Source organism: Pseudorasbora parva, chromosome 18 (genome assembly GCF_024679245.1).
Source record: "Pseudorasbora parva isolate DD20220531a chromosome 18, ASM2467924v1, whole genome shotgun sequence".
Classification (NCBI taxonomy): Eukaryota; Metazoa; Chordata; class Actinopteri; order Cypriniformes; family Gobionidae; genus Pseudorasbora; species Pseudorasbora parva.
Genome location: NC_090189.1, coordinates 6,249,184 through 6,272,759, shown reverse-complemented (window position 1 = coordinate 6,272,759; position 23,576 = coordinate 6,249,184). Strand labels below are relative to the sequence as shown.

Genomic DNA, 23,576 nt, shown 5'->3' with positions numbered 1-23,576 from the left:
GTTTCCAGCCATGTTAGACCTAATCTGTTGAACTTTTATTCAGTTCATTGCAGTATTTACTTATTCATTGCAGTAAGTGAACAGTATTTTTACTTTCCTGCTTTTAATGACCAACAATGTAAAATGTATCTCTGCCCTACATTTACCATGCATGCTGTCTACAGTTATAAAACCTGTTTTGTTTAGTTAAATGTCTATTTGTCAATAGTATTCATTATTTATTTTCCTTTATCATTGCTTTCCCTTTAAGATTTTACTGCAACATGTCATGATATGCCAATTCATTGTAAAACACAGGCTTGATATTTCTCTCATATGACGATGACCTCTCTCTGTATTTGCAGTGCTGATGCCAAACTCCTGGAGGAGGCTGTCATCCCGCTGGCTAAGACGCTGAGTATGTGTGTTTGTATGAGTAGTTTACTGCCATTTCATTACAGCCATCTGTACAAAGAGACACACACTGATTTCAAACCCACTGTACTGTGAAATAAAGCTCTGTAATTTGGGTCTGTGTGCGCAGCCACTCCATTCAAATGATTACCGATCCCAAGTCAACTCTGCTTTTATCATGTACTGTATGTAATTTATTGTGTTTATTGACTCGTTTTTTACCACTAAATCATAAGGATCCTTAATGCATTCTGTTGATCTGGTTGGGTAGCACTTATCATAAACAACCTACAGATGGCAAAGGAATGATGTTTTGTGTTTTTGATCATCTGTCTCGGCCCGTTATAGTTCAGAACAACCCCAGGTCCGGGAACTTCGGGGCGTTGGTGAGAGTCTTTCTCAGCAGAACCAAAGAACTGAAGATATCCACAGAATGCCAAGAGTAAGTGAGATGTGTCTTCACTAATGTGTGCATGTAAGAGTTGTATGTAGCTTTAAATATTCATGAACAGTGAATAATATGAAGACACACAGTATCCAAAACCCATTGCATGAAAACGGACATGTATCATTGTTGCCAATCACAGGCACATCCAATGAGCGCGTGAGCACGATGGCCAGTCAGAGGTGTTTAAGATTACAGCCCAACAGTGCTCAAATCGGCACGTTTTTAAAATTTCAGTACCGACTTGCTATCGGTCGGTACTTTTGACAACACTAAAAAATATCTGTCTTTGCATGCATTCACACGAACAGTCAGTTATGCCTGAAGTAAACGTAAAATCTAATGCTGAGTAACTTTATATTGGATCCATGCATTAGGTCATAAATATGCTGCTGTCTGTGTCAATCTTTTTGTAATATCATTTTTATTATAGTTTTTCAAACATCAAACCCTTCATTTAACAGAAATCTACAGAAAGTGATTGTTCAAAAAATAAAAATAAATCATTCAAATAAATAATTCCTTGTGGCTCTACAAAAAAATGTACCGTGTCCTTATTGTTAATCAAACATCAAAAGAAAAGAAGGAATCTCTCGCTACTCTTGACTGAATCACTTCTGTAGCTTTAATAATAATCCATTTATTTGTAATTAATAACTAAAGACTATGCAGTGATTATTTTTACATTTAAATATTTAATTTCTGTATTTCTTTTTTTAATGTATTATTATTATTTTAGAATACCTGTTGAAAATGTTATTTTAATTTTTCTTATATTGTATTTGTTGTACAGATTGAATCTTTTTATAATGAGACCGAAACGTTTTATATAATCAGATCGAATTGTTTTATAATCAGATCGAATTGTTTTATAATCAGATTGAATCGTTTCATAATCGCATTGAATCGTTTTATAATCGGATTGAATCGTTTTATAATCAGATCGAATCGTTTTATAATCGGATTGAATCATTTCATAATCAGATTGAATCATTTCATAATCGCATTGAATCTTTATAATCAGATTGAATCGTTTCATAATCGGATTGAATCATTTCATAATCGCATTGAATTGTTTCACAATCGGATTGAATCATTTCACAATCGGATTGAATCGTTTCATAATCGGATTGAATAATTTCATAATCGCATTGAATCGTTTCATAATCGGATTGAATCGTTTTATAATCGGATTGAATCATTTCATAATCGCATTGAATCTTTATAATCAGATTGAATCGTTTCATAATCGGATTGAATCATTTCATAATCACATTGAATCGTTTCACAATCGGATTGAATCGTTTCACTATCGGATCGAATCGTTTCATAATCGGATTGAATCGTTTCATAATCGCATTGAATCGTTTCATAATCGCATTGAATCGTTTCATAATCGGATTGAATCGTTTTATAATCTGATTGAATCCTTTTATAATCAGATCGAATCGTTTTATAATCGGATTGAATCGTTTCATAATTGGATTGAATCGTTTTATAATTGGATCAAATTCGAATTGAATCGGATCTAATCGTTTCATAATCGGATCGGATCGTTATATAATCAGATCGAGTCGTTTTATAATCGAATCATTATTCTGAATTGTAATCGAATCATGAGGCAAGTAAAGATTCACACCTCTAGTATAGTATAACAGGTTTTTTTAAAAAATATTTTTTGTCTATAAATTAAAAGATATTAAATGTATTTTCCCACACAGGCTTTTCCACGACATTTAGGACACTTTAACTAATCACTTAGGACGCTACCGTAACAGATGTTTTTGATGATTCTTTTTGTGATGTTTTTTCCCATGGGAATAACAGCGGTGCAGGCCACAGCATCATATATATACTCACACACACACACACACACTTACACACACTCACACACACTCATACACACACACTCACACACACACACCACCACAAGAGCTGATGTTTGTGCTCAAAGTGTTACTGTAGCATAAATCCCAAGCAGGGAGTGACCCAGCGCTCCTACAGCGCGTGCATGTGAACTGTCACTGTGATCCTCTGAGAGAATATTTATGATGTGCTCTGATCTGAACTATGCAGAGATCAAACCCTCAGTCACACATTTGATCCAGGGTCAGCTGATGTGAGCTGCATATGTGAGCTGTTTCTCAGTGTAATGACATAGTAACCACTACAGCCGCCTGACAGCGTGTGTGTGTGTGTGTGTGTGTGTGTGTGTGTGTGTGTGTGTGTGTGTGTGTGTGTGTGTGTGTGTGTGTGTGTGTGTGTGTGTGTGTGTGTTGGTTTAGGCAAGGATGATCCAAAACCACTGACAGGGTCAAGCCACAGTTCACAGGCTGCTGTAGGTGAATAATTATCTATGACTCTCTCTCTTTCTCTCTCTCTCTAGTCAGTTATTCATCTGGCAGGCCCATAATGCTTTGTTTCTGGTGCGCTGTTTGCTGAAGGTCTTCATCAGGGAGATGAGCGAAGAAGAGCTGCACTTACAGTTCTCCTACCAGGAGAGGGTGCCGGGTACCTACGGTATCTCTCTCTCTCTCTCTCTCTCTCTCACACACACACACACACACACACACACACGCCATTTTAAAGAGACCGTGTCCATAATGTATGGCGGAATATATTAATCTGCTTTTAGATTAAGCTAATTATAATTACTCCAGACTAGCACTAGCACTAAAATATCTGAAGTCCATTATAAAACACACACACAGTGTTATTTTAATATTATTTATATACAATTACAGTTTTTATGAACATTTTGAATAATTAATTAATTAGTTTTAGTGCTTAAACTCATTTTAGTTAATTTCCAAGACATTTCTCATTTTAGTTCAGTTGACCTTTTTAATCTAATATTTATATTTTATTTCTTTATTTAAACAAACAACGTTTTAATAGTTTTTGCTTATTACCACAACACACATTTCCCATATTTGACGGTTTTGAAGGTCTTTTTCCAGCATCAGAGCAAGACACATTTAGCTGTGAAGCTCATGTGTGTCATGATAGTTTGAGACTGGCTCGGGTCATTTCCTGATCCTGTTCCCCTTCTTTTCCTGCACATTTCCTGTCCTCTCGCCAGCGTACTTATCAATTATAATGGCCAAAAGGCAAAATAAAAGCGCTTTTTTAGCACTAGAGCATTTATGGTATTTGGGTCTGTCTGTCCAGCCTGGCAGCTTCTCAGTTTGATGTGTCATAACCCTCAGCCAAATGAGCATAATGTCATCTCTGACCAATCAGAATGAGCATCAGTCATACAATACAATGATCTAAAGAAACTTTTCACACACTATATTTACGTTTCTGATGTGTCAGCGTTCCCATCTCTGACCTAACCGTTGTGTGTGTGTGTGTTAATAGACTCCATCTGTGAGGATCTTCTGGAGGAGCTGGTCTGTAATCTGGTGCATCTCATTGTTGAAGTGCCGCTTCTGTGAGTACCGATGAAGAACTGTGTGTGTTTGTTTTGTTCTGGATTTCTCTGTCTTGCATATATAAGTGATAAAGTATGTCTCAGCGTGAGAGGGAGTTGTGTGTGTGTGTGTTATTGTCGTGATATATGACGGGTCTCTCACATGCAGCGTGTGAAGGTCAACTCTGACTCAAACAATGAGGTGTCACTGGCATTATTTATACACACAAATATCTTTTCATGAAGTTCAATAATTTAGAAAGTAGGACTGTCAATGCTGTCAAACATATTATCACAATTAATCACGCTACCTGACCTTTATTTATGTAGCGCTTTAAACAATACAAATTTTTTCCAAGCAGTTTCACAGTAATAAACAGAATCAATTATGCAAACTTGATCAAATATAAGACAAATTCAGCTATAAGCAACTCTACAGAAAACAATGGTATTGTTATTCAGTTCGTTTGTTAAATCAATTCGTTGATGAAAACAATCATCAGTCCTTTAGCAAGGGTAGCATGTTAGCGTTGAACTACTTTTAACTTGACATAGCTACTTAAAAACGTGACATTTTGCTCCTGTGTTTTTACACACTCCCTTTACATGTTTTTCAACGAGTGTGTCTCATCAGACCTCTGTGTGACCCGCTGTCATTTACACACCTCAGTGGAGGACACCTTCATGCATGAAATCATGATTTATTGAGTGACGCCCTTCACACACACATCTGTAAATCATTGTAGAGAGTCTATACACCGATAACCACACTGGCACTGCATTATTCAGCTTTCCTCCTGTATGTTTCCAGTGTTTGTGTGTGTTTTTATGTATTCAGTAGACGGATAGATTTACCCGCTCTAAATGTAAATCTGTTCGTCATGTTCTAGAGTGTCCTTGTCTTCCACCCAGTCTATAATGAGAACCATCTTACGGCGATCATGATGATGGGTGTGTGAGAGTGTATCTCACTGTTCACTGTCTCACTTAAAATGCCCTATTTACTTTATTAAACCAAGCACATTTGGGATCTTTAAAGGAGACCTATTTGTTTTTGGGCTCTACTAGTATAGGTTTCCATGCTTGAATGTTCAAAAAGCACATTGTTTCTCATATTTTGTCATTGTTGCAGCTCCTCTCTTCCCAGTCTGTCAGTATTAACGATTTTAGTACGTGTCTCTATGAAGCCTCTCCTTCTGTAAATGGGCTCTGAGTGGTTGGCTGGACCAGTGTCTTGTGATTGGTCAACCGCTTTGTGCAGTCCCTCCATATTTGCGAGTTTTGTTTTATTCTTGGGCATGCATTATTAAAATGGGGAATGTTTGCTGCAATAAATTCTATAACCTATAAGTTGATAAAAATTGAATGCAATGCACTTATTGCCTCAGATGCAGCTGTTCCATAGCCTGACAAGTCAGACCCACATTAAGATGTTTGGTCTGGAAACTCTCCATTGACAGCTCAATCCGAGGGGCGGACAAACGGTTGTCTTTCAAACTTCCTCTGCACGCGATAGGATAGCGCTACAACCAACCAGAGCAACGAAGGTGAAGCAGAGCTTGTTGATTGATTAAACATTCGTATCCGGTCGGCTAAACTCCGAACACATCTTCCCTTTTTAAGAATGACTTCAGTGCCGTTCTTTGTTCTTTTCTCAGAGAAAAGCTTAACTCCAAGTCTTCCAGAGTCGCGGTCAAAGCTGATTCGAAAGACCGCCGTTCGCCAGTTTCTGTGTTTACTAGAAGCACGCAAATGCAACTCGGCCGTTGTCATTATGGCCCCGCCCACCGACTCTATACACGATGTGATTGACCTGGGAAGAGTTTAGCGTTTACAGCTCAGAAGGGTATTGAGAGTTGCTAGACGGCACTCGCGGGCAGATTAGATTTGCTGCCGCTAGGGTGCGTCTAGATTTCTAGGCTAGCTGTTCCAGGGACAGACACAATATTTGTCATTCACTGGTCAAAAAACGTGTAACTCTATTCGAGCCTAATTTTCATAAAATGTTCATATTATAATGACACATGCAAGTGTCTGACCATAGCAACAATACCAACTACCAATATGAGGTTTCCGCCCGACAGCGACAATATGTAAAAAAAATTGTTTTATCAGCACCAAAATCATGAAAAGTGTCCTTGACACTAAAAAAAAGTTGAATATGGGAAAAAAGCAGAATAGGACATCATGATTCATCAGTGCACATTATTCTAAGTTAACTTGCGTACCGCTGAATGCCAGAGGCTAGTTATTTTAGTCTACAAAGTTTTAAATATGGATATCTTTCTTACACAAACGCGGCACTTCGCTTCAGAAGGCCTTTATTAACTCCCAGAGCCGTGTGGAGCAGTTATAAGATGGATAGATGCACTTTTATGGACTTCAAAAATGACCCCTGCCATTATAAAGCTTGGAAGAGCCAGGACATTTTTAATATAACTCAGATTGTGTTCGTCTGAAAGAAGAAAGTCATATACATCTAAGATGACTTGAAGGTGAGTAAATCATGGGCTAATTTTCATTTTTGTGTAAACTAACTTTAAATCAGTCATCAAGTCAGAGTTTTGGACTAGCTGACATTGCACTCGCTCCAAATCATAGAAGCACACAAAGGTTATATCCTGATCTCGTACTCCATCTCTACACCGTTTCTTTCAACAAAAGTACCTTCAAAATAGCTAAATTATTAAATCATGAAAAGAAATGATCAGCCGTGTCAGACAACATTCACACACAGGCGATCTTAATGAATGAAGAGACCCAAGTTTGCAGATGAGAAAAGATTGAAAGCTGACCTCTGGACGTGCAGTAATTTTTATATATATATATATATATATATATATATATATATATATATATATATATATATATATATATATATATATATATATATATATATATATATATATATATATATATATATATATATATATATATATTAGGGCCGGGACTTTAACGCGTTAATTAAGATTAATTAATTACGTGACTTTAACGCGTTAATTAATTACGCAAAAATATTAAAAAAATTAACCGCATTTATTTTTGCACCGCGGAACGTTTTTCAATAAATCAGTTTCGACGGACCGATTATACTGGAACACCAACTAGCGCTCCGGAGTCACGACAACAACATGGGTGCGTCTCAATCAGCTCCCTAGTTCAGTAGTCAGGGCACTGATCAGGGAGTCAGCCCATTGACTTATGTCTTGATCAGTGCCCTGACTAGGGAACTAGGGAGCTGATTGAGACGCAGGGCATGAGTGAACATGAAAGAAGAAGCTGATGAGACCGCTTTGCTCGGCCCCGTGGATGGGAAATTTTGTTTTAAAAAACGAAAGAATGGAAGCGTCGTCAAGAGCATGGTTGTGTGCAAGCTATACAACAAGGAAATTGCGTATCACCGCAGCACATCGAGCCTCAAATATCACAGATATGCTTTTGCTAAACTTAATGGCAAACATTGCGCTGGTCTGCTGGACTGAAATAAATAAACAATATTTTGTTGATTAAGCTTATGTGTTCAATCATTATTCAATGGTATACTAAAAATACATGTGAAAAATTACTTCTCACTGTTCTCAGGTCAAATATTTATATGCGATTAAAATGCGATTAATTTCGATTAATTAATTACAAAGCCTCTAATTAATTAGATTAATTTTTTTAATCGAGTCCCGGCCCTAATATATATATATATATATATATATATATATATATATATATATATATATATATATATAATTTGATGAATGTCAATGGGAACAGTTTGTCTGGGTCATATTTCATCATTCTGAAAATTGCCTCACAATGCAAGATATTTTATTTATTAATGATGTATAATCATTTGAATTTTAGGATGAAATGTAACCTTGATGTTTTCATGAGAGTCATGCAAATATGATTATTTATCGAACATCTTTGTCTCTTGCAAAAGACTGAAAGCGGTTTCCAATGTGAAATGACAGTAATAACTCATTTAAAGAGTTTGTGAATGAGAAGACCGAGAAAATGAGTCCTGTAAACACGACTGAAAGTGTTATGCAGGTTTGAAAATAAAGCCTGTTATTTTTGCTGGCTCACATATGTAAGTGGATTGCGTAGTTGTTGTATTGTAACCGAGTCCAGTCTGCTGTTGTTGTCCCGGCTCTGTTTTTGTTGCCATTTGTCTCGTTTCCTTGCTACGTGCTGACCAAGAGAAGTCAGGCGCGGGTCACATTCAGATCCCCGACTCGCTGGTTCTGGAGCCGGAGACAGGATTCTTATCACGCTGTTGTGAAGGATATTGTGAATTGTAGCTCACATTACCTCACAGATCAAAACAAGAAATAAAATAGAGACACAAACATCAGGTGATGAAAAATAGTTCACTCAAAATCATTTACGTCGTTCCAAGCCCATAGAGCACACTTTTTTTTTCTGTGTAACACAAACGTCAGAATTCGTCAGAATTCTGTGGATTTTCTTTATTTTTCAACATTTCAACTAGTCAACTGCACCTTGAAATGATCTAAAATCCCTTATTTTGTAACTTTTTTTGTAGTGTACTTTTGTTTTCAATTGCAAATGTCATAAGAGTTGTTTTTGGTTATTAAAATTCAATTATTACACAATTCAAAGCACTAAAGTAATGTAATAATGTTATTATCAGTATGATTTGGCGTGTTTTTAAGCCCAGTAACACAAACGATAATGTTTACCACTGTCTTTAGCTGATTTTTTCATACAATGAAAACATACAGTGAAAAAGAGCGGTACATAAATGCACCATAAACACAACCCATATGACTTCAGAAGACGAGAGAAGGAACTGATTGAAATTTAAGGCTGTTATTCACAACTCTGCATATCACCGTCCGATAGAAAAACACACACCCACGTTTGTGTGCGTTGTGACTTTTTACCATAGATGGAAGAGATTTTTCAATGATCAAACTCCATATATAGTGCTCAAGGACACTAATCATGTTGTTTGCTATTCGTTTTTATAAGATTGTTAATGAGAGAGTTTTTCCAATGCTCTTGAAAAATTAATTAGTTTGAGATGTTTGTCATTGGAAATTGACAATATTCAAACTTTACAAAACATGGCAAGGAGGCAAGGCTGTTAATTCAAATGTTGCTCATTTCTGTGTTATAAAGTATTTTAATTTTAAAAAAAGGACCAAAATATATATTTATTATCAGCTCAACATGGAATCTGCGTCACACACATCCCGCATCTCTGTTATGTTTTTTTGTAGTAGTCATCTCAGTTTAGTACATTTGACCTTGTTTTAAGTCTAGTCGTCAGAATTCTGTGGATTTTCTTTATTTTTCAACATTTCAACTAGTCAACTGCACCTTGAAATGATCTGAAATCCCTTATTTTGTAACTTTTTTAGTAGTGTACTTTTGTTTTCAATTGCAAATGTCATAAGAGTTGTTTTTGGTTATTAAAATTCAATTATTACACAATTCAAAGCACTAAAGGAATGTAATAATGTTATTATCTGTATGATTTGGTGTGTTTTTAAGCCCAGTTTGTGGGGTTGATTCCCATTGCAAAAACTGTGTGTGTGTGTGTGTGTGTGTGTGTGTGTGTGTGTGTGTGTGTGTGTGTGTGTGTGAGAGAGAGAGAGAGACCTGGTAATCCCTACGTTATGGGGACAAAATCCCCACAAAGATGGCAATATCCGAAATCCTTGTCCTTGTGGGGACATTTTTAGGTCCCCATGAGGAAAACAGCTTATAAATCACACAGAAGGAGTTTTTTTTGAGAAAGTAAAAATGCAGAATGTTTCCTGTGATGGGTAGGTTTAGGGGCAGGGGCAGTGTAGGGGGATAGGATGTACAGTTTGTACAATAATAAATCCATTACGCCTATGGAAAGTCCCCATAAAACATGGAAACAGGACGTGTGTGTGTGTGAGAGAGAGAGAGAGAGGGAGAGAAAGTGAAAGGGAATCATGCCAAGTGACTTCACAGCACTGGGAAGTGGAAGTAAAGTGAGAAATCTGGAGGAAGGAAACAAGGGACAAAAGAATGAGAGCGAGATTGTTCTATTGATGTTGTGAAAGTGTGTGTGTGTTTTGAAAATGAGAGGGGGCAATGAGTTTAATTTGCAGTAGGACTTCACTATTTTGATTATTTTGAGGACTGATAATATGATCGGTTTGTCTGGTTCATATTTCACAAATTTTCATTTTATTTTGAAAATGTTATCACAATGCAAATTATTTTAATGCTCATACAATGTTTTATCTTATGCATTATATAATGCATTATTTCCTTTCTTCCATTCAATTTTTCTGTTTTTCCGTTCCGTTCCTTTCCTTTCTCCTTTCCCCTTCCCCTTCCTCTTGACTTTTGGGGTGAATTGTGACCTGGATATGTTTTGGTCAGATTCACACAAATATAATTATTTATTGGTCATTTGTTTATGTACAATTTTTACGGTTTATAAAAATTCCTGAAATGACCTTCAAAATAAGATGAAGTATATAAATAATTGAAAAAAAAAAGACAACATTTGGACACAGACAAATAGAAAAGATTGACAAATAAAAATATTCACACAAATAAAAATATTGTTTCTTTTGCAATCGTACTGTTTCCAATGTTTTAGAAAAGCAATAATACTCTATAATGATTTAATATAAAGAATAATAATAATCTAATAATACATTTAAACTTGACCGCAAACTGTATAACCCTCGCTACCATGGTGAAATTCACTGTAGATCACATATCTTATTAACAGATAGATGTATGTATTAATGTTTATCCTGTCTCTGTTTCCATAGCGACATCACCTACAACATCCTGTTTGAATCTGTGACCACCCTTCTGGTGCTGTTGTCCTATCAGCTCTTTCACAAGGAGATTCTGAGGGAGGGGCTTATTTATGGCTACATGACTAAAGGACGATGGTGAGAAAGAACTTGCCTTTCTGAAATTATTTGTGAAATTTACTTGCAATTTCTGACACCACATTGTTTTTAGTGTACATTTGTGTACTATAGACCCTTTTACTGTTTGTATACAATGATGACGTAGCAACGTATGCACGCGCATTTTGGTAACAAACTGTGGCGAGAATCAGCAGCATGTCAAGCTACGTGAGCGGATTAAGCAACACAAACCGAGAAAGTTATTTTAAAAAGTTGACTTTATCAAATGGTATTCGGCTACCAGATCCGTGTACTATAGTGGAGTGGATAGAAGACGTTAGCAGATGGCCAGATATAACTTAGTGGTCGGAGATATACGTATTTAGTTGAGAAACCGAGCGTGTACACCTGAGACAAGCACATAAATCACTGGATGCTTATGAATACGTTGTCTGTGGGCATGTACAGAATATTTATTCTTATTCTTAGACATTTATTCTTATTCTTCACACAGACATACATTAATCCTTTTCCTTACATTTTATGTTGTTATTGATTCGTGTCGACACACTTCTGTTTAAAGTTAAATTTTGTAATGCTATAGTACTTTGAAAGCAGCTATGTTGCTTGCATACATTTCTCAGATGGTTATTTTGCTATTAAACTATTAATAAAATCATTACAAATGAAATTGATAAGTACTGTGATTATTGATATGATAATCTGGGGGTGGGGGGTACATTATACACACCAGTGGCAGCCAATGTTGGGAGGTTTATTATAAATAATTAAGTTTCAAGTGCAGTAAATGTGACCACTATTGAATTTTTTTATGAGAGCATTTTTATGTCCTTGTTCCAATCAATGCATTTAATCGCCTGCAGCCACAGGTACCACCGGTTCAAAACTTAAGCCCATTGGTGGAATAGCGATTAGTGCAACCGAAAACATAACAGCCAGACATTTTGATGCGGGCAAACCGTTTTGATAAACTTTTGGAGTTGCTCACACATTAGAACCACTAGGGAACAACACCACTTCCGTTGCCAAAATGCGCGCGCAACTCTTTGATCACGTGGGCTGTAAAAGGGTCTATACGGTTGATAATAATAAAAGTCTGGTAATAAAACTGGAATGGTAAGGCACAGATATACACCTGAATAGACTTGTCTGATTGATCCAGAGTTCCAGGGATGCATCATAAACTTTTTAACTCAAGAACCAGAGCCAATACAAGTTAAAAGTTGTTGCCCACTGCAGTGTTTTATTCTTATGAAGTTTGTCCCGGTGTGATAATGTGGCCCCCTGACCGGCATTAACAGAAGGACGACTGTCAAGCGCTGCCATTTCATATGCAAATGAGGATGTTCATTAATTCGCCAGATGCTCTCGTCTGGAGCTTTGCTTGAGTTCACCCGGAGGGCTCGTTTGCATCGCACCAGTGATACTGAGCTTTTAAAGTTCCCTCGTTAGCTCTTCAGCTCTGCAGCTGAGCTTGCATGTCTGAGGTCGTTAACAAACACTCGTCAAACCTCACGAGTGAATTCAGGACTGAGACGTACTCTGTGCAAGTGCATGAAAGCAAAGACGTCCAGCTACACAAGCGCCATATTCTCGCTTCACAATGCAAATGAGCATCGAAAAACCATCAATTTCCAGAAGCCACAAACTCTTGGCGTTCCAGCCATTTCCATGTTTCTTTAATTCTCATGTTTTGTCTTGACATTCTTTATCTTCCCAGATACCCTAATGCTAATGCACTAAAAATGATAGTAATTTTCTAAAATGCACTATTATTTTATTTTCAAATTGTTTTTCTGTTCCTGGGATCTAATAATAACCATGTAACTATGATCGGCTGTTTTAAATGTCAAAAGTCATCTGTTTGTCTGTCTGTCTGTCTGTGTCATTCGTTGTCTGTCTATCTATCTGTCTTTCGGTCTGTCTGTCTGTTGTTCACTGTCTGTCTTTTGGTCTGTCTGTCTGTCTTTTCCCTGTTTGTCTATCTGTCTTTTGGTCAGTCTGTCTGTTCTCTGTATGTCTGTCTATTTGTCTATCTGTGTCTGTCCATCTGTCTGTCTGTTGTTCTCTGTCTGTCTCTTTCTGTCTGTCTGTCTGTCTGTCTGTCTGTCTTTCGGTCTGTCTGTCTGTCTGTTTTCTGTCTGTCTATCTGTCTTTTGGTCTGTCTGTTCCCTGTCTGTTTGTCTGTCTGTCTGTCTCTGTATGTTGGTCTGTCTATCTGTCTTTTGGTCTGTCTGTTCTCTCTCTGTCTGTCTTTCGGTCTTTGTCTCTGTCTGTATGTTGGTCCGCCTGTCTGTCTATCTATCTATCTGTCTGTTGTCTGTCTGTCTGTCTGTCTGTCTCTGTCTGTCTTTCGGTCTGTCTATCTGTTTTTCAGTCTGTCTGTCTGTCTGTCTGTCTGTCTATCTATCCGTCTGTCTGTTGCCTATCTGTCTATCTGTCTTTTGGTCTGTCTGTCTGTCTGTCTGTCTGTCTATCTGTCTGTCTGTCTGTCTGTTGCCTATCTGTCTGTCTGTCTGTCTATCTGTCTTTTGGTCTGTCTGTCTGTCTGTCTATCTATCTGTCTTTTGGTATGTTTGTCTGTCTGTCTGTCTGTCTGTCTATCTATCTGTCTTTTGGTATGTCTGTCTGTCTGTCTGTCTATCTATCTGTCTTTTGGTCTGTCTGTCTATCTGTCTTTTGGTTTGTCTGTCTGTCTGTCTAGCTGTCTTTTGGTATGTCTGTCTGTCTGTCTAGCTGTCTTTTGGTATGTCTGTCTGTCTATCTATCTGTCTTTTGGTATGTCTGTCTGTCTGTCTATCTGTCTTTTGGTATGTCTGTCTGTCTATCTATCTGTCTTTTGGTATGTCTGTCTGTCTGTCTGTCTGTCTGTCTGTCTGTCTGTCTGTCTGTCTGTCTGTCTTTTGGTATGTCTGTCTGTCTGTCTATCTATCTGTCTTTTGGTCTGTCTGTCTGTCTGTAAGTATATTTGAATACACACACATACATGTTTATATGTAAGAATTTTATATATAAATATATATTTTTTCTTAAATATGTACATGCATGTGTGTGTGTGTGTGTGTGTGTGTATATATATATATATATATATATATATATATATACACATAAATATACACACATAAATATACACAGTACACACACGTACATTATCTAAACAACTTTTATTATCGATGCGTTTAATCGTTTGACAGCACTACTTCAAACATTCAATAGTTTAAGCTAACAATCACAACACCACAACTGTTTCGTGAATTTACCTCTGAGTATGGTGGGTTTGCTTAATGTCTGTCTCTCTGTAGTTTGTCTCTGACGAGTCGTCTGGTGAAAACGCTGCTGTATAACTTCATCAGACAAGAGAAATGTCCACCCGCCACACACGTGTTGCAGACGCAGTCAGACGGAGGAGGGTTGCTGTACGGACTCGCATCAGGAGTCGCCAGTGAGTACATACACACACTGTCCTGGTCACTCACACATTCAACACACACAAACACACACTGCTCCTGTTTGCCATCCCTCAAACTGCACACATCAGTATTATTAGAATATAGAAACAATATTGTATGATTTCTTTGGTTTGATACACCAATATTGAGGCATCTTAAGCTGCTTACCAGATTCAAAATGTTCAGTCAATCCACTGATTCCTCTAAAAGATTGATTTTTGGGTCAATTATTCCTTCAATAGTGTATATAAACGTTGAACTTCACACTCTGGCTCTGGGTGATAATAGCTATGGTTCCGCCCAAAATTGCAATTTTAACTTATGCTCGAAATGGGACCATTTGCAAATAAAGCATGTGTTTGAGAAGAAAAAAAATTCACTTTCTGGGAAATTGGCGCAACATATCTGTGGGAAAAAAGGACGTTTATGCAATTGGGGAAGCTAATAGCATTCGAATGCTGGTGTTTGGGAATGCAATCGTTTGAGGAAAGTGAATTAAATCATTTTGATTGCCGACTTTGGCTCTCATTTGGCAGGCATTTCAGAACGATCAAACCAACATTTGAGCTGCTGTGCGATTTGATTGGTCCGCTGTCACATGTCACAGTCATTGTTTTATCTTTTTTATCGGATAAACAAATTATCCACCCCAATTGAGCGTATAAATTTATGTGCATCTTGGCGTTTCCCTCCAGTGTTTTAAAGCAATATCCCAAAATTCACATAAAATAAGTGGATGAAAACATAGCTAGTGTTGATTGAACCAAAGTGTGTTTGTTGGTTATGGCTCAGCAGCATCATTTGCTTAAACGATGCCAGTGTTGTAAGATGAATGTTCTGGTCTGTCGAGGTTGAGCAGGGTCTGATTACTCTTTCAGATAATATTTGTTTTGGTTGTAAATAAACCCTTCAGTCCAGTTTCTCTTGAATTTGCATGTGAAAAATCCCCTTGTACACCTGATTCACACGCTCCTCTGGTCAGCTTTGTCTCCGGCTGACTCTGTCTCTGATAAAGTTGTTCTGTTTGTTTGAACAGGCTCTTGTTTGACAAGCCAGACAAAAACTAAATCCAGAGCACAGGTTCTGTGTGTGTTATTGACAGTTGTGTCTGTCTGTCTGTCTGGTGTCTGGCTCGCTCAGACATGTCAACAGCAGGACGCAAACACACACTTTTCATTGTGTGAACTGGACTCTTGGCTTGATCATTTACTTAATATCGAGTTACACACACCTCATTGTGTGGACTGAATTCAGACCAGTGTCCATCTCACACGCATACGGAGACACACATTAATGTCTGTCTCATTCTGAGCATCAGACAGTGCTGTGACACACTAACCTATAAACACACACACGCTGAATTCATGAAACATAAGCTTTATATATGCAAACAATTTGCAGAGCAGTTTGTTTTGATCATGTTGCATGAATAAGCATATACTAAACTACTGATGAATGAAAATAATTGGAAAAACTGAAAACCAAAAGCAGCGGTTAAAAAGCGAAATGATCTGTGTAATAAGATAATGTTAAATAAATAGTTGTTTGTGTCGTTTAATTTTCAGTTTTTCCATTCTGATTTAGTTGTTTTATGTGTTTTCATGCTGCGGTTTTCTTTTTTTTAGGTTGTAGTTTTTATTTAATTTCAGTTTAGTCAAATATTTTTATGATTAGTTTTCATTAATTATAGTTTTATAATATTTATTGTTTTCAGACATGATGTGGTGATTACTAATGTGGAGTTCAGATGGTAAAAGCTTTGAAACTGAAAAAATATTTCTCTCTCTTTATTTAGATAGATGGATGGATGGATGGATGGATGGAGAGAGAGAGAGAGAGAGATTATTGTATTTGATTATATTATAATATAGATCTATAGATATAGATATATATGTTGCACACACACACCTGGCCATCCACGTGATGTAAAAGAAAATGTGATTCCTCAGACCAGGCCACCTTCTTCCATTGCTCCGTGGTCTAGTTCTGATGCTCACGTGCCACTGTTGGTGCTTTCGGCGGGGTCAGGGGTCAGCATGGGCACCCTGACTGGTCTGTAGCTATAAAGCCCCATACGCAACAAATTGCGATGCGCTATGTATTCTGACACCTTTCTATCAGAAACAGCATTAACTTCTTGAACAATTTGAACTTCAGTAGCTCGTCTGTTTGATCAGACATCACTGGCCAGCCTTCGCTCCTCACGTGCATCAATGAGCCTTGGTCGCCCATGACCCTGTGGCCGGTTCTCCACTGTTCCTTCCTTGGAGCACTTTTGATAGATACTGACCACTGCAGACCGGGAACAGCCCACAAGAGCTCCAGTTTTGGAGATGCTCTGACCCAGTCGTCTAGCATCACAATCTGGCCCTTGTCAAACTCGCTCAAATCCTTACGCTTGCCCATTTTTCCTGCTTCTAACACATCAACTTTGAGGACAAAATGTTCACTTGCTGCCTAATATATCCCACCCACTAACAGGTGCCGTGATGAAGAGATCATCAGGGTTATTCACTTATATATGTAACCCATCACAACCACTGCTGAATTTAAAGGGTTACTTCAGCGATTAGCAGATGGCTTTGTATCAGTAGAAACCCTGGAGTATATTCAAATGATTGTGCTTTCCCCCATCATATCCCCCTCAAACAAGATTTATGCATTTTTTTCTGGAATAATTAGTCCGATGACAAATTGATGATATTTACGTCATCGGAGGAATTGTTGGCCAAAGGCAGAAGACTAGAGGCAGCAGAGGGAGCTATTTCCGCATGTTTTGAACCCGCACATGAGGGATGGAGATCACACTCACAGCTCAGCTCGCAGCTACAGGCACTCATTTAAACGGAGCTATGCTGAGCAATGTAAGTGTTTTAACTTCTCAAATTAATTTCTATAAAAGTTAAGCTTGCAAAAGCATGAACTGAAAGCGCGCCAGACTAAACTTGCGCTGTGAATGTATGCCGCGAGTGTATTCGCGATTACCTCGGCTCTCATCACGAGAGCTCATCAGCTCATTCATCATGACGGTAAATGTAATCTGACTCCTGCAGCGTTTGTGCTGTGACACTCGCGCGTCGACTCGTTATATTGAACAGACACGTTCAGTATTTAATTGTAGTGTCTGTTCTCAGTCACTGTAATCCAGTAGCGGTGGCTTTGGGAGTGACCTCACAGGGCAGCGAAGCATTCTGGGAATTGTTGTCTTTCATCCCCATGAGACAAAAATACATTTTCTGTCTTTACTCAGTCTAAAAAGCACCAAATTCAAAAATAATTTCACATTTCTACTACATTAATGACCCAGTTTAAATACAGATTCATCTTCCCAGCGCTGAAGTATGCCTTTAATGAAAAATCCCCTGAATTGTAGTGAATTTGAAAGTAATAAAAATCAAATTCCATTGTCTTTTTGATGATTTATCTTTCACTATGACAGGCACAGTTAGTCAGAAGTGCGATTAAAGTCTAGATCTACATGTATCATCGACTGACACTCGGTGGCCAGAAGATACAAAATGAGCTTGTTAACAGCTGTGAGTCAGTGCCAAGATGACGTACGAATGTGTGTGTGGAATCCAGACAGTGTGTCTTCATTGTCTGACGGGTAAATCAGGCCAGCTAAATGGAGACACAAGCCCTGTGTGTCAGTCCCGTCACCCACAGTAGGAATTCTGGGCCTGATCCTGTTTCCGCTGCTGTGGGATGGAAAGATTCAGGCAGGATTAGATGGCCAAAATTCGTCACCCTGGATTTACACGTGCTGCAAAGCCTTCTGGATCATATTAATGTTAGCCTGACTTAAACATTTACGATACTTTCAAGAGCTCTGTGTCTCCCACCGCCTGACGTTCATTCGTTCGCAATTATGAACATTACACTGTTGCCTGGGAAACGGATTATAGTCTTTTTGCAAAGGTACATTGTTTTTAAGCTGCCCTAGAAACAGGAATTTGATGGATAACCTAGACATCATATTTTGTCTATTTATTAAAATAAGTTAATATCACTTCTCACTTCACCCAAGTTGTTTTTGTTGCCAGTGGCAAAGGTTAAGCATTCAACTGAGCTTAATAATATTTTGGGGCAAATGATTCTGTGGAGTTTTTTGGCTTTTGGTCTGTCTATTAGCTCAAACTTTCTGTGTCAATAAGAAATTTGTCAACACGAGAAAGAAAATTGTTGTCGACAGTGTGTCATTTTATCAGTGTGAATGTTTTAAATGGATAAAACAGTGCAGATTCATAATGTTGGACACTATTGACCAAAGCTTATACACAAGTATTGGCTTGAAACTAGTTTGAGAGTAGCATCACACCAAAATATGGAAGCTTGTTTCTACCACAGAGAATACAAAAAATATATTTTACTCGCAATTGCATTGAAACACTATAAACCACTCCTACGAAAACCTACATTATATTTCCAAACATATAGGGCCACCCCTCCAAATCATTGAATTCAGTTGTTCTAATCACGTCCTTGGCCACAGGTGTATAAAATTAAGCACTAGGCCTGCAGACGCTTCTACAAACATTAGTGAAAGAATGGGTCGCTCTCAGGAGCTCAGTGAACTCAAGCGTGGTACCGTGATATGTTGCCACCAATCCAATAAGTCCATTCATGAAATTTCCTCACTACTAAATATTCCATGGTCAACTGTTAGTGGGATTATAACAAAGTAGAAGCAATTGAGAACAACAGCAACTCAGCCATGAAGTGGTAGGCCACAATAAATCACATTCATAGAGTGCAGAATTCGCCACACGACAACTCTCTGTAGAGTCAATAGCTACAGACATCCAAACTCTTTGTAGCCTTCAGATGAGCTCAAGACCAGTGTGTCGAGAGCTTCATGAATGGGTTTCCATGGCAGAGCAGCTCATCCATGCCTTACAACACCAGGTGCAATGCAAAACACAGCCCAAAGCGTCGGTCCATAAAGACATGCGTGTTTGGTTTGGATGAGCTTGACTGGCCTGTACAGAGTCCTGACCTCAACCCGATAGATCATCTTTGGGATGAATTAGAGCGGAGACTGAGAGCCAGGCCTTCTCGTCCAACATCAGTGCCTGACCTCACAAATGTGCTTCTAGGAGAATGGTCAAAAATTCCCATAAACACACTCCTAAACCTTGTGTAAAGCCTTCCCAGAAGAGTTGAAGCTGTTAGAGCTGCAAAGGGTGAGCCAACTCCATATTAAACCCTACAGATTAAGAACGGGATGTCATTGAAATTCATGTGTATGTAAAGGCAGGCGTCCCAAAACATATGGCAATATAGTGTAAGTAATCGCATAGCAACTCTGTAGAAAACACTCAGAACGCCCAAGCAGTCGCATATAATTTCCCTAAAAACCACTCAGAAAACCTTAGCAACCCCCTAGAAACTACACGTTAGCAACCACTTAACAATCCCTAGCAACCATTCAATAGACCCTAGCAACCAGAGAACAACTCACTAGAAACCACTCAGACACCATTAGAAACCACATGGTGACCCCCAAAAATCCATTCAGAAAAAAAGGTAATTGCAACTTCACAATTTAGACTATTTTACTCGCAATTCTGAGAAAAAGGCCAGAATTGTGAGTTATAAACTCGCAAATACCTTTTTTATTTGTATTTTTATTCTGTGGCTAAAGTTTATATCTAAAAATTCTGAACTAAATTGATTTCTAAGTTATAAGCTTGGAAATGCGAGAAGTAAAGTCAGAATTACATACAGAATTTGCATGTAACATTGTTTTTTTTTTTCAAAGTAGAAACAACCTACCATACCGAACTGATATGTGTGATTATCCACCCAAATGGGATAAATGCTGTACCGCAATGCTCTCTGGGAAAAACTAGTGCTTCATAAATCAGGGTGGTGATCTATGTGAAGATGGCGTGTTGATGTTTCCCTAAACTCCGATGGGAGATCCGTTTGTGTGTGTGTGTGTTTGTTTGTGTTTCCCAGGGCAGGGCTACTGAATGTGTCTTATGATCGTCTGTAATCATTCAGTTCTCTTATATCTGCTCTCTGAGACAGACCAAATAAGATGTATCTCACAAAAACATGTTCACACCAAAGGAAAAAGGGGTGCAAAATGATTGTTTACATAAGAAAAAGTTTCTACCATACGTTTCTATTGTGACATTTTCATTTCATGACCACCAACTCTCAATATGTAATTTTTACCAGACGTTTTCTCAATTCGATGTATTAATAGTTTTTTTCTATAATATAAACTTCTTTCTTCATGCATAATATAAGTAATTATATTTAGTTTATAAATATAAATACAACATGAAATGACTTTAATATAATAATAAATATTGATATAAATAGTTTAATTAGATTTTGGGGTGAAATATGACATGAGACATACATGTTATTGACAGCTTTCGTGAGACTCCTAATCGATTCCAGAATTACTGTTCATTAGTGTATTACCGTGGGATATCTCAAGTATTCTGATGTTTTTGTTTCATTGTTCAATCTGTGTGAGCTTTTGATCTTTGTTTGTAACAATAACAGTTCCTTTAACCATCCGTGCTTGGCTAGTAAATGAATGTAATGCTGAAGTGTTATCGAACTTGTGTCTGGCTTTAACAAAATCCTGCTATTGTGTGTTTGTGCTGCGTAAGTCTCAAGGCCGTCGCTGTGTCTGCATTCAGGATTAGTGCCGTCTCCCCCTTCGCCCTGGCTAGCTCAAACTAGAGAGAGAGAGAGAGAGAGAGAGAGAGAGAGAATAAGAGAGAATTGAGAATAGGCAACCCTAGAGTGGAGAATGAATGAGGAAAACCGTATTTTTTGAGGTTAATATTACCCATAAACCCTTGTGTAACGAATTTTAAGTTACATTGACTTGGAGCTGTAAGTAACCATCTTGGCAAGCGCATGTAACAATCACATAGCAACTCCCTAGTAACCTGTTAGAACACCTTAGCAACCCTATTCATAGATGCCACCTACGTCACTACTAAATAGAACGGCACCATATTTACGACCAATCTCGCCCGGTGGCTGCCCGAACTGCCCATTTGAATGAGAGAGACAGACAGAGATTTTATTTCTATTTTAGGCTTCAATCCTTATTTGTTACCCCCAGTTTTCTTTTGCCCATTATTAAATCTTGTACATAACCCCTCCCCATACAGTGGGGATCACTTGAAGGCTTTCAAGAGTACCGATGCCTATCAATATGCTGTGGCTTGCACTGTGTCAGCGGGAAATTTTTCGGCTCATTATTCTCTCATGCAGTTACAAATGCAGCGTTCTGGCTGAACCTCTTCTACTTCTGCTGCATGAGATGAAAACACATTTTTATAATTTTATAATTTAAAAATCTGGGTCTTAAAAGAGTCCGCATTTGTGATATATGTCCTTACTTCATTACCGACCCGCTCTCACGGTCCCTCGCCTCGCTGCTTGCCATACGCTGTTTCTACTCCAATAAAAGAAAACAGGTTACCGCGTTAACATGACCATGTTCATTGGCTTATTAGGCATAATCGGAAACGCACTCCCCTTTTTTTGCCGTCTGTGTAGTTAAATTAGCGGGCTTTTATCTCTAACTCCCGAACCGAATTCATCAAAACCGAATCTCCCTGACTTTTCCTGACCTGTTTTTGATCAATTGAAACATCAAAGATCAGATCATCTCAATAAAACGCTTGAGCTCATAAACGCTCGGCAGTATAAAGCCTCCAAAAGAACATACCATAAGTATAATTCTTTAATTCATTCATTCAGAAACATACAACATCATTCCTTTATGATAGTACAGGAAGAAGGCTATGAAATAATATATATTTGATCTTCATAAAATAATAGAATACCAGTTCAGGGTTCCTCTTTCGGCTTTTGTTGCAGCCAACAGCACAACATTACTGAGACTGTTGGTCGTAAAGATGGTGGCGCAAAGCTACAGTGACGTCATGTGACCCGAATGAATAGCAATGTTTTTTACATGGCGGCATATAGTGGTGAGCTGTGCACTGGCGAACACCATGCACATTTCCTGCTGAAGCCACAGTGACAGGAAGTAATGGTGGGCTTATAGCAGCAGACAGGAAGTGCTTTATTAGCCTAGTCAGAAATGACACACACCTGTGTCTTTTTTCCCTGGAGCCCAATGTTAGGATGTTGCAGATGACTTTCAAAGAATCCTGACAATGTTGATGTATACATTGTGTGCCGCATATACTCTCTCTAGAGAGAGTGTGACAGCGCGGATGTATTTCATCTGACACATTGCATGCATGATGTTCTGTCTGCCAGATGGCTTCGCATGAATAAACTCTTCTTCCTCTCTACTCGTCTACCCGCTGGCCTTCATGTCAACATCTGCTTTTCTAGGTAAATGTCAGTCTTTGAGAGTCATTTCGGTAAAAGTTTCAATCCAAAGTTTAGTCCAGATGCTCAGGTCAAGTGTATCTGTGTGCATAAAAATCATCCTGAGCCCTGTGAATTCACCAAGAATTTAAGAAACTCTTCAGAAGCATAAACCATCTTAATAGCCCTCGTATATGTTGTTATCGCTGAAGGATTTGCTCTATGGATGTTTTCAATGGCATTTTTACTTCCATAATGGACATGAGATATAAAATTGTGGCACTTCCATGATCTCTGCCGTCTGAATCAGACTCTCATTCTGGATCTGAGTTTCCCTCAGACTTTATAATGAGTAATGCATCAGACACTGTTGTTAGCCATGTGAAATGACATTCTTAGAGACGGATCCACAGGGACTTTTACAGGAAGAGCTCTATGAAAGGAGGACATAGACCTGAATGTGTGTGTAGAAGTTAGCAGCAACATTTGTCACCCTCAGCCGCCTGTTTATGTACTGACAGTGTTAGTGGCATGGAAAACCCCAGTGTGTTGTGTGTGTGTGTGTGTGTGTGTGTGTGTGTGTGTGTGTGTGTGTGTGTGTGTGTGTGTGTGTGTGTGTGTGTGTGTGTGTTCTTAGCACTGCTGGATGGCAGCCATGATGT

The 23,576-nt window shown here is 38.2% G+C and overlaps 2 protein-coding genes across 2 annotated transcripts in view; both read left to right on the top strand.

The window, feature by feature from the left end:
• The window catches only part of scamp1 (secretory carrier membrane protein 1), a 212,033-nt gene that overhangs the window by 109,870 nt on the left and 78,587 nt on the right, over window positions 1–23,576 (top strand). The window lies entirely within an intron of this gene.
• dym (dymeclin) overlaps window positions 1–23,576 on the top strand; it is a 102,625-nt gene that overhangs the window by 11,428 nt on the left and 67,621 nt on the right. Inside the window, exons 3-8 of the mRNA XM_067423714.1 lie at window positions 345–397; window positions 742–835; window positions 3,225–3,358; window positions 4,202–4,274; window positions 11,036–11,161; window positions 14,446–14,585. Coding sequence (XP_067279815.1) covers window positions 345–397; window positions 742–835; window positions 3,225–3,358; window positions 4,202–4,274; window positions 11,036–11,161; window positions 14,446–14,585 — 620 coding nt within the window. The remainder of the gene's footprint in view (window positions 1–344; window positions 398–741; window positions 836–3,224; window positions 3,359–4,201; window positions 4,275–11,035; window positions 11,162–14,445; window positions 14,586–23,576) is intronic.